Consider the following 18,945-nt stretch of genomic DNA (forward strand, 5'->3'; position numbering starts at 1 on the left):
TTAACTTCTTGTTTTTTCTTGGGTGTAGTTACTCTCCTCGTGTAAGAATTTTCCTTCTAGTATTCTCTGTAGGGCTGGATTAGTAGAAATATATTGTTTAAATTTGGTTTTGTTATGGAATATCTTGGTTTCTCCATCTGTGGTAATTGAAAGTTTTGCTGGGTATAGAAGTATGGGCTGGCATCTGTGGTCTCTTAGGGTCTGCAAGACATCTGTATCTTCTGGCTTTTAGAGTCTCTGTTGAGAAGTCAGGTGTAACTGTGATAGGTCTGCATTTATGTGTTACTTGGCATTTTTTTCCTTGCAGCTTTTAATGTGGTTTTTTTTTTTTTTTTGTCTATACATTTAATATTTTGATTAGTATATGGCAGGAGGATTTTCCTTTCTGGTCCAATCTATTTGGTGTTCTGTAAGCTTCTTGTATGTTTACAGTTTAGGTCAGGGAAGTTTTCTTCTAGGATTTTTTTTGAAAATGGCCCTTTGAACTGGGAATCTTCACCCTCTTCTATTACTATTATTCTTAGGTTTGGTCTTTTATAGTGTCTCAAATTTCCTGGATGTTTTAAGTTAGAAACATTTTACATTTCTCATTTTCTTTGACCAATGTATTTGTCCTTTCCATGTCACATTCTACACCTGAAATTCTCTTTCCATCTATTGTATTCTGTTGGTGATGCTTATATAGTTGCTGTTCTGTTTTCCATCTCCAGGGTTACTTTCATTTGTGTTTTCTTTCTTGCTTCTATTTCCATTTTTAGTTCTTGAACAGTTTTATTCATCTCTTCCACCTGTTTGTTATTTCCTGTATTTCCTTAAAGAATTTATTTGTTTCATCTTTAAGGGCTCCTACTTGTTTGACTGTGTTTTCCTGCATTTTTTAAGGGAATTATTTATATCTTCTTTAAAGACCCCTACCATCTTCATCAGATAGGATTTAAGGACACAGTCGTGTTCTTCAGGGCTTGCTGTAGTAGGAAAGTTGGGTTCTGATGTTGCCATAATGCACTGACTTCTGTTGATTATGTTCTTGTGTTTGCCTTTTATCATCTGGCTATCTGTGGTGTTGGTTGGCTTGATAGTTTCTCTGGGCATCCCAGGTTGGAGCAGGCGTCCTGTGTGGCAATAGGAGCTGTGCGGTAGGGAGTGGGGTGCTGATCTTTGATTGTAGGTGGTGTGCACTGGAAGGAAGATGGAGGTCTGATAGGGTGGGGCAGAGCTGAGAACTGCTGGGTTTGTTGGGGGACCCAGCAAGTCAGGGAATTGGGGTGTGGGTATCTCACCTGGGTGTCCTCCAGGTTGGGGCAGGCCTCATGGGAGTAAGGAAGAACTGTGGGTTAGGGAGTATCATTATATTTTGATAGTGAAAGTTATGTCTCTATTTTTTGGAGCTTATCTTCTGAATATACTATTAAGCATGTGAACAGTATATATTAGATATCACTAGTCATGAAGTCTAACAATGCTGTGCAGACATGACAATCAGAAGATTAATATTCTTAAAATTAGTTAAATAAGTTTAATGACTAATGAAATGTCAGGCTTATTATTACACTTGAATATATTGCTCATCTATTTATATAACTTTAATATAAATATTAGTTAAATGTAAAATTACCTAAAGTTTATAAAATGTAAGTATATATTTAAATGATAACTAATGAGATCTATCAGCTTTATTTAGATGTCATCATGCAGGCATATATATGTGTTCTATCTGTCATATATAGATTCCTATAACAGTATCCCAATTAAACACAGAACAACTCTAACACCAGAATACACTGGAGTTAAGTTTCCTTTTATAACCACCAACTGTTCTATTTCTCTCTTCTTCATAATCACTGGCAATCAGCATGCTACTTTCCTCTTTATTATTTGTTGTTTTAAAAGTTCTGTATTAGTGAGATCATATAACATGTAGCCTGTAGAAAAGAGTTTTCTCCACTCTTGAGACCCATCCAAGTTGTGTGAATCAATAGCTTGCTTTTTATTGCTGACTAGTTAATTTCGTGATGTGCATGCACCAGAATGTGCTATGCATTAGCCTGTTGGAGGTATTTAGTCTGTTTCTTGTCTGTGACTCCCATGAATAGAGCTATTATGTTGTGTGCATATAAATTTTAATTTATCTAGGATAAGTGCCCTAGAGTGCAGTGGTTCTATTCTAAAGTAAGCACACTTTACTTTATGAGAAATTATTACATATGATTAACAATATTCTTCTTAGTATTACTAGTAATATCTGTGGTTTCAAAAAACAGTGATGCCCTGCATGTAGGTTCTTGAGAATTGTGTTTTTGCCTAGTGTTGGGTTTCATCAAATTTTGTTGCCTGTGGCTCTAGTTAACTTTGATTTTGTATGTTTTTTTTTCAATTTGTGAATACAGCAACTACATCATGTTATGACCAAAGTGTACCACTTATGAATGTATTATTTATGTGTAAAGTTCCTTTGTACATTTTCTTGGAATAAGGGTATTGAGTTTTGAGTATTTAGTTTTTGAACAAGCTATATCAAACACTAGCACAGTGGGTTCACAATTCACAAGCCCAATCAACAGTGCTTAAGTGTTTTTTTTCTAATCCACATTGTTTCAATTATTCAGTATCAATTGGATTCTTAGATTTTGTCAATGCACTATACTGTTACATTCCTATTTCTAGATAAATATTTCTCATTTATCCTTATTTGTTCTTTGTCTGCAGAGCTTTACTTCCCTGTTTCCCTAGTTTGAGAATGAAGCATCACCATCTTAGCCTGCAGAGTCACATGCTGGTTCTATTTTGTCCCTTCTCATATACAGATGGATTCTGCTGGTTTTGCTTCTCTGGGGATTTTGGAAGGTATTTTATATGGTTTGTTTGAGACTCAGTCTCTCTATGTAGAACATCCTCTTCATCAACCATATTCTTTTGTTTGTTTTGCTTGTTTTGGGCTTTTAAAGATGGGGTTTAACACAGTTTAACTCTTGAGCTTTCTACAAAGTCCAGGCTGGCCTTGAACTTCTGACTTATGTTTTCTACTTAGTGAAGGGGTTACAGGCACATGCCACCATGCCTTGTCCTGCCCCCCAATTTGAAATCTTTCTGCTTCTCTACCTCTCATGGGTAGAGATTATGGGTATATAATCCCTGTTCTTTGCAGGAATGGTTCTGGAGAAATAAAAGTTGAAGGATGAGACTCTAACTATTTTGGGAGTTTTTACATATATGTCCTACCATCATCAACAATACAATAAGAATTGCTAGTTCACCATAGCATCAAATGCTTGCAGAGACAGAAATATTATCTGCACTGATACCAACTACTTGTCAGGGCCAGGGAACTTAGTCACACGGACACTTGCAAACATTTCTACTATTCTTTGTTTGTTCTTTTTCTTGGTAGCTTTACTAATAAAGAGGAAAATCCCACTTGCATGTGATTCTTTTATTCTGTCAGGTGTTCTTGAAAACCCAGTAACTTGACTGGAATATAGGCTCATGCTTATTGCAGATGTAGAACCGATGTGACTAAACCTGGTTACTCATGGCAATCAGCCAAGAAGTCTTTAGGAAACATGGTGCTAGAACCTGTGGGTCACTGTGATTAACTGCTCTAGCCGCTTTAAATGTAACATGGCAACAGTAGAAGATCATTGGATGACACTAATACGAAGCTAGTTTGGAGAGGAACTACCTGTAAATCTCCAGCTTGGATACAGGCCATACCTGTTCAGGATGCTGCAACTCAGTGGCCTCATTATTTTCTCATCTGCTCCAAAATAGCACAGGCCTACTTTCTCAGATTTTAAGCTTTCTCAAGAGACCTCTTGGGGCAGGAGGTGAGGGGTAGGGAGGAATTACAGTTTTTTTGTTTTTTTTTTTTTTTTTTTTTTTTTTTTTTTTTTTTTTTATAAAACAGTTATTGCTAACTTAATTCTATAATACCTAGTCATCTTTCCATATCTGTAGGATACTAGTTTTAGGATCTGCTCCCCAGTCTCCCATCTCTATGAAGATACCAAAGCCCTAGATTCTCAAATCTCTTATATTTGAAATTGTCTAATAGTTATTACAACCTATGTACACTCCATTATTTTAAGTCACCCATAAATTTTTTTTAAATACCCAATATTGTGAAAATGCTATGGGAAAAGTTAGACTAGATTGTTCAGAGAATAATAGCAAAGAAATGCATCTGTACATGTTCAACGGAAATCCACTTTCCCCAAAATAGTTTCTAGCTGTGGTGGGTTGAATCTTTGAATACAAAATCTGTTGACAGGGACAGACTGATTATACTTCCATACCACCTCCTAATTTATTGCCTTACCTGATCCTGCTGTGCTTAGCACCCATCCTCTATCTATTAAAAGGACAAATCAGTCCTCTTGTCCTATGCTCTTGTCTTGGGGTATTCATGCTTCTATGTACCTGAAGCAAATACAGATTCAAACCCTCTCCCTTATAAAGGGTAGTGAAGCCCTGCATGTTGATAACTCTGCCCTCTCCAATTCTTTCTTGCATATTGACTGGCTAACCCACCTCTTAGACCCTGACCTTCCTGTCCACCTCTGTTCCTTTGGCTTTGCCTTGTAGGGATGTGACAGCCAGTTCTCACCTGATGATACTGTGCTATTGCCTGCCCCCCCAAATAAACTTTTCTATCCCATTTATTAGAGAGACTTTCCCCAGAATGCTCAGACCTGTGTAATAATTTACACATAACTCCCCTGTGATAGCTAAAGAAACTTAATATGGTACCAGTCATCCCTTAAGGGCTGTTGACCATTACCCTGGAATTCCTGTGAGACCCTAAGGGCCTGCAGGTGAGATGAGAATGGAATAATGGTGTTCCTGCTATGAGGTATTTAACAGCTTGCCTTTTGCTTTTGTATACTCACTTATTGCTGTGGGACTGGGATGAAGTGAACTTTTTCTTACTATGTAGTGGGAAAGAGAAACAACTGAGTGGAGTACCACAATTTTCTTGTCCAGGTGTGGATTCCATAGATAACTGTTATGCACATCTTTCATACCCACCTTTATAAACCTGTCCTTTCACCCCCTTCAGCATAGCATGCTGATTGGCTCTATGGCTGTTATCCTGCTAGAAGTAAGAATAAATTTACTCGATATAAATATGAGTTGAGTCTAAGTCTTTGGCCTTTCCCAGTAGGTTTGAAAGCTACAACAACCCCAACCTGACACATCAGTAGATGGCAACTCCTTTTTCAGCCATTTGACCATATGCAGTGCTTTCCTTTTTATCCTAATATTAAAGCTTCTTGCTCTAAGCAGCCCCCTGTCCCCTCCACACAACCACCTGCCTGAGCCACTGTCCTCTATTGGCCCTGCAGTGACTTCTTACTACTCTGACAGCTTTGCTTCTACTCCAGTCCTCGAGTCACAAACCTGAGTTCAATGACATGCTTTCTCTGCTCAAAGGCTTCCTTTTGCAAGTAATGTAAAAGTCAAAACTCTCACCAGGATTTATACATCTATGCAACATCATGTTTCTGCTCCCTCACTTAGCTCCAGACACACAGGTCTCCCTGCTGGACCAGACTCTCATGACTACCTATACTTGACATCTGCATTGTTCCTAGCCTCAGGCTTGTATTTAGGGCTGTTGGGAAGTCTGACTTCTAACCAAAGGCAGCAGCTGCATGTTTACATATCCTGTGCTCTGTGCTCTAGCATGTCAATGTCTTCTTTCTAGGGATTACTACACTGGGATATGGTGGTGTTCGTGGAATATTCTCACAGACTCCAGCACAGGCTTGAGGTGGGGGAAGGGCAGTGGGTTTCAGAATGAATGGCAGACTCCTGCCTGTTTAGATTTCAGTTCTAGAGCTGTTCTTTGTGCAAAATAGTTTCCTGTTCTTGGCTCTACCACAGATCTTGCCTCATCCAGGTGTCATGTCCTGTTGACTCCCTCTTGCTTATCTCTCCTGCACCCCTACAAGGTCCTACCTATGACTCTTGAATGGTTCTCAAGATTTTTTTTTTTTTTTTTTTTTGGTGGGTTGCATTCTCTTCCTGCTAGAATGTCATTTCCATAAGTATGTTTCTTGACCTTGACAGTTTTCCTTCTCATTCCTGCTGCCAACAACAATGCCAGGGTACAATGCAAGTGATGTAAAGAGGCTTATTGAACAAGCTGGGTTCAGTAATCTGCCCAGAATCCAGCAGCCTGGTGTCATAAAAAGTACAGAGATTTAGGTAACAAGCACTGACCAGGCTACATCACAGCCTTGTTCTTGTCTAGTCAGCCTAGAGTCTATGAATTAGTCTGGTGGGCAACATCTAAGCTCAAAAGTCCCACAACCCCTGGGATGGTGTACATGTGTGTGTGTGCATGTATGTGTGTTTGTGCGTGTGTGTGTGTGTGTGTGTGTGTGTATAGTAGAACTTTTGAAAGACTAGATGAACTAAGCTCAACTGGAAATACTAAATTTGGATTGGTTTAGAGCATGTGAGGGAAGATTCCAGACTGGTGGTGTAGTGTGACTCACAGAATCTTGGAATCTTAGCATGGAATGTAGACAGGAGGGACATGGTCTGTTCTGAGAAGACTAAGGAGACCCTAGAAGGGGCAGAGTTAAAGCAGCTGGTGCCAGTTCCCCTAGGGCTTCAAGGGACCTTTGCCTGAGGAGTCAGCATTTGACTTTGAAAGCAACGGGGGATTCCTAGGAGCTCGAGGGTAAGGAAATGGAATGAAGTACTCCTGTAACTATGTTGATGGTGTGGACTGATGAAGCACAGATCTTAAAAGGTGGCAGACTGACTTGAAGGCTTTAGGGCAATCTTGGAATACTTGTAGAGACAAGAGACAGCCAAGGAATGGAGGAACTGGCAGACCTGGGACTCCACTGGGTTAGATGATGGAGTTGAAAGCAAAGTCATAGGTGTTAAGGACTAGATTTGCTCTAATCTTAAGCTTAGGATGCTCCTTGTCTACTCTGAGATGAGAGATCTTTTGGGGAAATGCAGACACTTTAGCCCAGTGTTTTTCTGATCTGGTTCTCACCCTTCAGATTTGAACCTCTTACTGGGAATGGGTATTTGATAGGGAACCTTCTCTTCTCTCTTCTCTCTTCTCTCTTCTCTCTTCTCTCTTCTCTCTTCTCTCTTCTCTCTTCTCTCTTCTCTCTTCTCTCTTCTCTCTTCTCTCTTCTCTCCTCCTCTACCCTCCCCTCCCCTCTATTCTCTTCCCTCCTCTCCTCCTTCCCTCTCTCTCTTCCTTCCTTCCTTCCTTCCTTCCTTCCTTCCTTCCTTCCTTCCTTCCTTCCTTTTGTAACTGTTACTTTATTGTTCTAATGCTGGATTCTAGTGAATACTGTGGGCTTGGTCACAGTATTATTAAAGGAAGAGGTTAAGGTCCTCAAATCTGGACACAGAGTACCCCAAAGCGCGTTTTCTCTCCTCTCTCTCTTTTGGTTTTTGGGTTTTTGGAGACAGGGTTTCTCTGTGTAGCCCTGGCTGTCCTGGAACTCACTCTGTAAACCAGGCTGGCCTCGAACTCAGAAATCCGCCTGCCTCTGCCTCCCAAGTGCTGGGATTAAAGGCGTGCGCCACCACCACTGGGCCCAAAGCTATTTCTCATTTAGTTCCCCCAGCCATGCCCTCCCAGACTACAGATTTCTCATCTCTGTATCTGTAAAGAGGCACACAGAGTGGAAGCTGTGGTGCCTCAATTCACCTGTAGGCTGCTTTCCAGCTCCTTCCAAAGTCATCTGCAAATCTCCCAGTATTTAATGTATATAAACTCCTCTCTCCCACCAACAAGAAAGGGACCCTTTGCTCACATTCCCTCAGCTGCACCATCAGCCTCCCTTCTTTTCCTGGATCTCTAGATCAGAGCTGCCCTAGGGAATCTCAGTCCCTGTTCACCAGGCAGGGAAACAGTGACTCAAATGTCTCGCTGGATGTATATTATAATCTTCTCTTCTATGAGGAAATTAAAAAAAAATTATTTGGGGACCAAAGAAAGTTGATGGTGATGTTAGAAAAAGAAAATTTCTGGGTCACCAAAAAATTCTACCTGAAAGTAAGTGCAGGCTGGACAGTAGGATAGGGTTTTTTTTTTTTTGTAGGACAGAAATAGTGACTTTATGGAGAGTTCTTAGGTGGCAATGAGCTGTTCAAAACATAATTTGAAAACTGGAAAATCGGTATACCAGGGATTCTGCGTTTAACTCCAAGTGACCCAGCCTTGAAGAGGTCCTAATCCAGCTCTCCAGACACCATTTCCTGGTCCAGGATTAAGTCTGTCTGCTTTAGTCAGAGCGCGCGGGCTAGGAGGGGATGGGGCGGACTGATTCTCAATCCCGTAGTCTTCCTCTCTTAGGGCCACGGTGAGTTTGCAAACTCTCTGGGACATAACTGGATGCCTCAGAGAAACGAAAGTAAAGCTCTCTAAAGTTTCCAGCGCGGGCTCTTTTTGTTTCCCGCTATCCGCCCAATCTGAATCTGGGCGCTGAGTGAGGGCGGGGCAGAGGAGCCACCTCGGCGGAAACCGCCCAGGCCGCCTGGGCGGCGGGAGGGGACTGCGAGGGGCAGAACGCTGGCCTGCCCGCGACCTCCCGCCCGGAGGGGACTAGTAGACCTCGAAGGCTGGACCGGCTGCGCGGGCTGGGCGGGGCGCAGCACGTTGACCACGGTCTCTGTGCGTCCCGCAGGATGGGAGCCCGCGCTGTCGCGCTTGGGCGGCGGGTGATGATCACCTAGGAGGCTGGCGCAAGCTGCAGAGGAGCTGGACGCGGCTATGGAGAGGGAGCCCGCGGCGGCCGAAGAGTCCGCATCCCTAGGGCGGCGGCGTCCGCGACGAAGGCGCTGGGAGGGCAGGACGCGCACGGTGCGCTCCAACCTGCTGCCGCCCCTGGGCACCGAGGACTCCACGGCAGGAGCTCCCAAGGGCGAGCGGCTGCTGATGCGCGGCTGCATCCAGCACCTGGCCGACAACCGCCTCAAGACCACCAAGTACACACTGCTGTCCTTCTTGCCCAAGAACCTCTTCGAGCAGTTCCACCGCCTAGCCAATGTGTACTTCGTCGTTATCGCGCTTCTCAACTTTGTGCCGGCGGTGAACGCCTTCCAGCCGGGCCTGGCACTAGCTCCTGTGCTCTTCATCCTGGCGGTCACAGCCATCAAGGACCTGTGGGAGGACTACAGCCGCCACCGCTCAGACCATGAAATCAACCACCTGGGCTGTCTTGTCTTCAGCAGGTGAGCCAAACTGAGTATCCGGAAAAGGGGTGTTGGGTGTGATTTGCAGGAGACCTGGGAGTTGCCTGGGCCAGGTGAAGTCGTTCATCCTCAACGACACAACAGCGCCCTAGATGAAGGGGTGCACACAGGTCCCCTGTTCTAGACTGGCACTCAACTTCATTTCTAAACCAGAACAAACTCATGGTTGGCATCTGGTTGCACGTGGTCAGTCTCATCCGCACTGCCCCTGCCCTATGCCTAGGATGTGATCACCTGAAGTTCTGGTCTCAATCCTTGGCCAAGTCATCATGGCATTTAACACACAGGAATTTATAGCTCAGTCTTAGATAATAGCTGTCTTGGGACAAAAAGTTCTGATTCATCTGGCACAGATCAATTGAAGGTCAGTCAACAACAACAGTCCATCCACTTAAGTTAACGGATCTGGCCACAAACTGGGTACCATTTTTTACTCTCGTTGCTCCTTCTCCCTCTCTCTCTCTCCGTGAGCTTCTTCTTCCCTTTCTCCTTTGCCTCGCCTTTCCTTACCCTTCCTCCTCCTTGTCCTTCCTGCAGTGTTTTTGAGATAGGATCTCTATGTAGCCCAGGCGGTGGTGATCTTCCTACCTCAGTCTCCCCAGTGCTTGGATTACAGTCATGAACCACTACATTCTCCTTCTCCTTCTCCTTCCTTCCTTCCTTCCTTCCTTCCTTCCTTCCTTCCTTCCTTCCTTCCTTCCTCTCTTTCTTTAATTAGTTGTTTCTTTTCCTTCTTTATTTTTTTTTATTTTTTTATTTTTTTGGTTTTGTTTTCTGAGACAATTTCTTTGTATAGCCCTGGCTGTCCCACAGCTCACTTGGTAGACCAGGCTGGCCTCTAACTCAGAGAGCTGCATCCCTCTACCTACTGAGTGCTGGGGTTAAAGATGTGGGCCACCACTATCACCTTGTGGCCAAAACTTGTTTCCAGTTGTAAAGAAGCCTTGAGGGGCAGCTTCCCAGGTTGGTGACCTGAGAGTTACTTCCTTCTGATGGAAGTCTCCTACTCTGGGAACCCTAAGGCTTGGATGTGACCCAGGGTTTCCTGGTGAACTTCTCCCTTTATTCCCCACATGGAGGTAGATCATCTTGGAGCTTTCTGTCCATCAGCTGGGACACCCCTGAAGAAAGTGATGTCTTAGCCATCATCTACAATTCATTTCATTGCTTGCCTCTGGCTTAGCTTGTTGCACATGGCCTCCTAGTTGGATGACATTCCTCCTGTTCAGTTTCCACTATGCCTGAAACCACTCGAAGAAGCCCCGCTTTTCAGTGGCAAATTGAGCCTTGCACATATGTGTGATGTTGTTGAACTTGTCTCTTGGGATAACTTAGAAGACTGGGAATCCCTTTTTCTATAGGAGGGTTTTGATTTTTGTTTTTGATACAGGTCCATGCTGTGTTGCCTAGGCCAGCTTGAATGTTTTGACCGCCTGGACAATGTTAAGGTTCTGAGAGGTTAAGTAACTTGCAGCTAACTGAAGAGTGGTCTGGGCCTCAAACAGTTTTCTCACATTCCTATGCTTGTGGTTTTCCGACTTTTTGTAAGAACCACTGGCACATTTTTTTAAAGTATCAGATCTTCAATGTGTTAGACTTAGCAGGTCTGGGAAAAGGCCCAGGAATGAATATGAAGTAGAAAGATATGATTCTTATGTGATGGCCCACATTTGAGTAAGGCCCACTGCTTGTTCTGGAGAGGTGCTCATTGACTAATCACCAGACATGATGACGTGGATGGGAAGGGCTATGGAATTTCCTGAATCCTGTTCACCAGAAGCCTCAGCAAGCCTGTGTAGAATCCTTCATACAAAGCCCTCAGTGTCTCTAACTCCAGGCAACTGTATGTGTGTGTCCTCTGTACACGTCCAGGTGGGGCTCTAGCAACTCTCTGCATCTGTGAATGCATACTACCCTCTTCCATCCAGCCTGTCATTCCAGTAGCTTCTTTTTCAGAAATACATTAGCTTTAGGAAATCGTTTATTTTCAGTTGACAGAGTGTTGCCCATTTGTCATTTGTCCTTTGATTACACCCCCACTTTGTAGATGAAAAAACTGAGGCAGAGAACTGACATTGTAAAACCACATACACAGAAGTTTAGGTTCCCAGTTGGTTCCTGAGCATTTACTACAGCCTTCAAGGGGGCCTATGATATTCCCTGTACTCGCTGCCTCTAAGTTAAATTCTTAAATAGTTTCCCTTGGAAGTTTCCCTTTTCTGCCAGGGAAGGCAGAGGGCTTGAGAGAGATGTGGTTGTATGTGGATTCTCACCTCAGGTATCTCACCTCCATCTTTGACCTTGTCATCATGTCAGTGCAGTAGTTGCTACATTTTTTTAAATCACTTCTTAACTGTGGGAAGGGCAGTTAGGCTTATGCCCCACTTCTCCTCCTTGTTATGGGAAGACAGGTCAATTTCTTCCATTCTGAGAAGTTTGGGGTTGATATTCTCAGGCCCTTTGGGTCAAAGGAAGAGGAAGCTGGCTTCCATCTGGGGCTGTTGTTAGGGCCCTGAGCTAGGCCCTTGGCTGGGCTCTTGACCCTAAGATGCAGGGTGATTACTAGGAGACATCTCTTAGAGAAGATAGTTAAGGATCTGGGGTTGCCATGTAAGGACCAGAGAGGGATGTGACCAGAGACGTGCAAGGGGTGTGGGTGCTGCAGATTAGGGATGGTGGAAGTGGAGTAACACATGTGGCCAGGGCATAGAGAGACCAAGAATGAATTATAAGTCATATGGAGTGAGGATGGACATGAACTGACTCATGGGTCACTGCACTCGGTGACCTCCGGAAGAGACCTGGGTTAGGTCAATCTGACTAGTACCTTTGTAAGTACAGGAAGTCACAGGCTACTGTAAAATGTGGAAGTCTGTCTTGTCCTGTGCCTACTCCAGGTGTCATGCTTCAGTTACAGTGCAAATGAGGTATTTATTCAATCAGAGCAGCTCTGAGATGTGTAATATCAGTATGGTGCCCAGGCTGGCCCTGACTTCTGGCCTCAAGTAACCCATCTGCTTCAGCCACCAAGTAGCTGGGACTATAGGTAGGAGCCAATATTTTGAGCTGAAAGCATGAGAGTCCTTACCCAGGACCTTGTCCTTGAAAGTGAATTAATGACATGTCACTCTTCATATGGCATTTTGTGTTTCTGCTTCCCAGTCACAGGGCTCTTGAGCTCTTTGCTCTGAGGATCCTCTGTAGTGTTTGTCAGGAGTACAGCTTCCTAGGCTATGCATTTTAAGCAGTCATTGTTTGTGTTCTGAACACGTTTTATCCTCTAGTGGATTGCAGACTCTCTTAAGGGAGATCCCCTGAGCCACACTTAGTGGGCTTAAGAAATATCTGTCTCTTGAACAGGGCTTGAGAGAGATAGCCTGAGCTGGATAGCCCACTGTTAGCATATGTTCTGGTAGGAGTCCAGGGCAAGAGTCTCAGCAATGTATAGCTGATAGCAATCTATAGATGAAGTGTGCAGCAGGAATTATGTGGGTACCAATTACCAAGTATGCTTCAATCCCGTATGTGAAGAGTGTAGTTTTTTGCATCAAAGCCTCACACATCCTCCTGGGTACTTTAAATCAACAGTAAGATGACTTAATACTTAATACATTGGAAATACTATGTAAAGAGTTGTTCTTTTGTATTGTTCAGGTTTAGTTCAAGGTTGGTTGGGCCCTTAGATTTGTAACCTGCAGGTATGGACGGTTGGCTGTGAGATGTGGTAAAGGAACAGAAGGACCCACCCTTTTACTATTGTCTGGAAGGTGATCGGTGTTAGCTTATCAAAAAGACACAGCTGTAGATAGACTAGTCAGAAAGAAATAGAGCTTTGTCTGACCCTAGGTAGGACCATGTTTATTCACAGAGATGGAGATCTTGTCATTCATGTATGAGATGGCCAAAATGTCTCCAAGGGAAGATGGGAGGTGGCCTCTTATGGGGAGGAAGTGACTTCTCTAGTCCGAAAGAGAAGCTGGAAGTACAGACCTTCAGCAGTAAGCTAACATTCCTAACTATGAGAGGATACAAAGAAATGCAGGACAGAGGTGTTTATAGCTGCTTTCTGATAAAGAGAGTCTTTGTCAAAGTGGGTACCTCAGGGTCCTCTGGTCATGTACCTGGGGGAGAGTCTTAGCTTGATTGGCTATGATGGATCAGGGACTTGCCATCCTACACTCCTAAAGAGACTCCAGGAGGAGTTATGAGAGGCCTTCAAGCAGAAGGGTTGCTTACAGAATCAAACAGATTTCTTAGGGAGTTTGAGAGATGAGGAGAAACAAAGGTGGGGGAGAGTGGGCATAGAGTTGATTCAGGGTGGCAGTGACTGGGCCCATTGGCAAGATTGTTGCACCAAAACGAGCTAGCAGAAGTAGCAGGGAGCTACAAAGCATCAGAGGAGAAAATAGATGGCTAATGTACAGAATTTACAGGGTAAAAGGATGAAGGCCCCTTTTAGCCAGAGTTTTGCCACAGCATCTAAAAGGTCTTTTTTTTTTTTTTTTTTTCTTTTTTCTGCAGATATATTAGGAATATATGGAGCTTTTGTAGGGAGAGAGATATTGGGAGAGATTACATGGTACATTTTCTTTGGGTTAGAGAGTGAAGTGCAGTAAATGAAACATTTAAAAGGCAGGGTAAAAACACAGGTCTACGGATAATAAGGAAGAAAACAGATCAAGGGGAGAAGCTAGAGTGGGAGGGTACCAGAGGAATTCTTGCCTGGTTCCTCTGTTTTTAGGTTCCGTTTCAAACCAGTTAGGGTTTGCTGGCCCGGAAGCAGCACTGTTTGAGGAGGACATAGATCCCATCCTTAGCAGTAGTCAGATGTAGTGCTGTTTACTTTTGGAGTACTGTATCAGTCAAGGAGTCAAGGTGGTCCTGGAGGATGGTAAGCTGATCTGAGCTAGTGAGACAGAGAGGCTAATCGATGCAAAGAAGGCTTCAGTCCAGTTGTTTTCACTCTGAGTCCCGAAATCAATGTCCAGAGTGGCAAGTGAAAGATAGAAAAATCATAAGTTGATCCCCTGAACCCTACTTTTAAAAGCAAAGACATAAAAACCTGTAAGTCAAACACTGTGTTGCCTCAGTCCCAGGAAATTAGCTGACCATTTGAACAGATGGCCCTAACTAAACAAATCTTAAGATTCATGGTGTCAGGATGCTATGGGCCCGAGATTAGCTTGGCCGGGCTTTGAACTAACAGCCCTGAGACAGTTGGTGCCAGGATGCTAAAAGTTTGAGATAAGCCTGACCCCCTTGAACTGGAGCTCATGATATATAGTGTGAAACTACTTCGAAATAGCCAATTATAAAGTGACACACCATGCATCTTAGGAATTTGAGATCAAATGTATCGATGACCTAGTGACCTGTTCTCCCTCCTTCCCCCTTCCCTAACTCCACTCTCAGCCTTCCCTCTTCCCTAACTCCACCCCCACCTGGTTTGTAGATTCCCCCTTAAAAGCTGTAAACTTCTTTTGTTCTTTTGCTGAATTCCGCTGCCCCTGCGGGGCTTGAAGGAAAGACAGCCCTGGCTAGCCAGTAAACCTCTTGCGATTTGCATCAAGTTGTGTTTCTCGTGAGTGATTTGGGGTGCGTCTGCAGTTCTCCACGGATCGGTGAGGTCCTTTTCATTTGAGTTTTACACAAGAACAGTGATGAGTTGGATGGACCATGCCTCATTAGGCCCCTTTTAGTGGTCCCCGAACTGTTCTATCTCTTGGTAACTGTTTCAAGGCTGAACTGTTTCAAGGTGAGAAGTGGAGCGCAATTAAGAGTGTCTCAGAGGAGGGTCCATTCAAGGGGTTATGATAAAACTTAGTTGACAGAAACATAGAATATATGTCAGGAGATAACAACTGTACAACTTTGTGGAAAATATTAAGAGTCAAGGCTATATGAGGAGAAGGTTTACATCAAGATCAACATGAGTTAAATTCAGTTGTACAATTGACCATGTACCAGAGTTCTGTAGAAGTTCTTTAATTGTCTGTTTCTTAACATCAGACTCCTGTAAGCAAGGGACAAGAAACAAGCACTTTGGAAGCTTTGTAAATAAAGTCAGCATCCAAGGAATGAATCTGAACAGAAAGTGTCTGTCTTAGTTAGGGTTTCTGTGCTGTGAAGAGACACTGTGACCACAGCAACTCTTACAAAGGAAAACATTGAATTGAGGCTGGCTTACAGTTTCAGAGGTTTAGTCATTCAGAGGTGGGAAGCACTCAGGCTGACATGGTGCTGGAGGAGCCAAACAATCTATATCTTGATTCTTAGGCAGCAGAAGGAAATTGTGGGCCACACTGGGCCTAGCTTGAACATAAGAGACCTCAAAGCCTGCCCCCACAGTGAAACACTTTCTCTAATAAGAACACACCTACCCAAACAAGGCTCCACCTCCTAATAGCAACACTTCTTATTGGCCAAGCACTTAAACATCTGAGTTGGGGGGCCATATCTATTCAAACCACAACAATGTTTAAGTGGTATTTTTTTGCTTTCACATATGATGAACTTTGTAAATTTGTTGTAAATATCATTTAATATTAACAATACCAGCTGTTGGTATCAGGTATCAACACCAGCTATTATTTAATGAACAAAACCAGACACTATTTGATAAGCTAAATATTTTAAAATTTGGAACTGTCATCTTAAATGACCATATCTATTATTTGAAAACATGACAATACATATTTGGTTGATATCAAATTGTTAAACCCAAGGTTATATAGTAAATACATTTTATATGCCAAGATGTGAAAAGAGTTAATTTAAGTTGTATTCTCCCAAAAGAAATTATTTTCAATTTCCACTTTAAAAGTATACTCCCAGAGATAGTGACTGCCTTGGTTTTTTCCTCAACAGTTACTTTTCTAGAACACTCTAGAATAGTGGTTCTCAACCTTCCTAAAGCTGTGACCCTTAACGTACCTCATATTATGGTGACTCCTCATTATAAAATTATTTCATTGCTGCTTCCTAATTGTAAGTTTGCCACTTTTATGAATTTTAATGTAAATAAATATTCAATGTGGAGAATATCTGATATGCGACCCCTGTGAAATGATCATTTGATCCCCAAGGGGTTGAAACCACTGCCCTAGAACATCCTAAGATACTACCCAAGTCAGCGATGTCAAGAGTAAACTATTGATGAAGTTTTTCAAAATTAACCCCACTGAGAGAACCTTTTTTAAACATCTACATTCCCATTCCATACACTCAGCCAACAGATGAAAGCAGTCAGTCATATCAACTCGGTAATAAAAAATTTACATTATACATTGAATTAACAAAGAAGGCTAAAGCTGACTCTACTCCTTTTGTCCATGGACAAATCTTTAGATCTCCATGTACTGACAAAAGTAAGCATATTTCTTAACACTATTCTGCTTAAAAATAGATCCCTTGTTTAGAGGCATAGTTTGTAAAGCAAAATACCAAAATTAAATTAGTATTGGCTTTGGAATGTTTTAGAAAACATTCAGAAGCATCATTGCCAAACCCTTTGTAATTCTTGAATCATATGTTAGTCTACAATAAAACCATCAAAGATACTATTTGGGTATTTTGAATGATGATCCAAAACCAAGTTTTATGACCAAGTACCTGGGATCCTCGTTTAATGAGGGAGCATGAATGGTTAGGGTATAGTCCCTGAAGTTAGCTTTTCCTAAGAGGACGAATTGAATGTCAGGGTAAAGGGCATGACAAATAGAACTAACATGCGGTCTCATAGTAGTTAGGTGGTAGGCATAGGTACAAGGTTGCCCCGTTGACAGCATCTCCTTATGTCAGTTTGGGAAACACCGAGGGCAGAGTAATTGCTATTTGCTTCCCTGTTGTTTGAGGCATTTAAGGTGTGGGTGCAGAGTCTGAAATCCTTCACTGGGCCAGAGAATCCACCCCTCTGTCATCTGAGACAGGGGTGTAATTCATCTTTAGATAAGGAGGTTTTATGTTTTGTTTTCTTCTCCCCTGCTTTGGCCTACATGACCATACCTGGTCAGACCTGCACAGCCAGAGGTGGTCAGTCCTTTGCATCCAGAGGCAGAAGCAGCAGACTTCTGGCAGATCTTATTCCGATGCCTCTTTGTCCTATAGTGAAGCTATCATGCAATGTACTCTGGAGGGATAGGTCTTGGTCCAAGAACTGCCTGAGCCTGGGATTTTCCTGCCATGGCAGTGTTTTGTAAATTTAACCCAGTTTACTCAAACATTCAATCTTTTATAGCCAATTCTTAAAATATATCTGGCTTTGAATATTTTTGCACATTAAACAAACTTTAAGTTTATTTTAAACTTATTCTGATTTACTCATTTTAGGCTTCACTTTGACAACATACACAGAACACTATATGATGGGAGATAGCAGAAGACTATATGATGGCAATAAAAACTAGTCTCTCTCTCTCTCTGTCTCTCTCTCTGTTTCTCTCTCTCTTTGTTTCTCTCTCTCTCTCTCTCTCTCTCTCTCTCTCTCTCTCTCTCTCTCTCTCCTCTCAGAATTAGGAATGACAGTTTCCTGCTGAACGACTACACTTCTCAGCATCCCTTGTGGACTACAGCAGTCTTTTCTGCCCCATATAAGGGGCCATTTTCCACCTTCCCCTGTATGTGGTTTGGTCACCTGCACTTGTGGATGCTAAGATGCCCCTTCAGTATGAATGAATAAACATAGTCCTACCAAAGGTCAGACAAAGCCTCTCTTTCTTTCCTACTTCTGTCTCTCTACAGCTGTCTTTTTAAAAATAAATCAATCTAGCACCCTGGAGACAGAGTTCTCATCCTTTCAGCTGTAGGCCACAGATAGCAATAGGCTAACCTGGGGGGCAGCAGTGACTAAAGAGTATATCATAGATGAGTCCCTCTGTACATGGAACTTTGGGGCTTGATCTGCATCTCTTCTTTATACAAACCCTATCTAATTTATCACTTCCTCTTATCTGAGTTATCTTACTTTTTCCCTGCCACGGGATTAAACCTAGTCTTATACATTCTAAGTGTTCTACAACTGAGATACACTTCTACGCTTGACTTTGTCTTAAGTCTGCTGCATGACCTATCATATCATGTCTGTCTGTCTGTCTGTCTGTCTGTCTGTCTGTCTATCTATATCTATCTATCTATCTATCTATCTATCTATCTATCTATCTATCTTTCAGAATTGCCCTATTTCATTTCCTTTATTCTCAGTTGCTCAGTTACTTCTAACCTGTGCTCACTGATCTTCGTGGTTTGTTGTTTCAGTAGAGTTGAGAACGTGATACTCTCCTAACCAATTGTTTTTCTTTCCTGCCACAATTACTTGCCTTGTATCCTGACTTCCTCCCCCTTCTCCTTCAGTGGGCCTGCCTCCCTTTCTCTTTTCTGATGTGTTTGTCTCTTCCTCTCTAGAGCTTTGAGTTCCTCAGTTGAAGTCGTTCCTCCACGCATACATACCCGATTTTACTTTGCGAAAAGGAGACAGTAGTGTGTAGTTTGGGGCCTTGAAGTAGAACTGAGATGGTATTCTCTTGACTGGGAGAAAGCAGCTTTGTTAGAATGGGCCTCAGGAAAGTCCAGATTCTTTCACCTTTCATATGTTAATTGAACTCCTTAGGAGTGGCAAAGCTGTTTACAACTCCAGTGTTACTCAGGGAAGAAGTGTTAGCCGGAAAAGAAGGATGTGGGCCCGGAGTCCCTATGGCCTCTGAAGCTACTGTAATA

General features: G+C 42.8%; 1 protein-coding gene across 1 annotated transcript in view; it reads left to right on the plus strand.

The window, feature by feature from the left end:
- Window positions 1-6,548: 6,548 nt before the first annotated feature.
- Window positions 6,549-18,945, plus strand: part of Atp10a (ATPase phospholipid transporting 10A (putative)) — a 164,124-nt gene continuing 151,727 nt past the window's right edge. The window contains 2 exon segments of the mRNA XM_034521047.2: window positions 6,549-6,688; window positions 8,667-9,213. Coding sequence (XP_034376938.1) covers window positions 8,753-9,213 — 461 coding nt within the window. The 5' untranslated portion in view covers window positions 6,549-6,688; window positions 8,667-8,752.

The sequence above is a fragment of the Arvicanthis niloticus genome, chromosome 1, assembly GCF_011762505.2.
Source record: "Arvicanthis niloticus isolate mArvNil1 chromosome 1, mArvNil1.pat.X, whole genome shotgun sequence".
Classification (NCBI taxonomy): Eukaryota; Metazoa; Chordata; class Mammalia; order Rodentia; family Muridae; genus Arvicanthis; species Arvicanthis niloticus.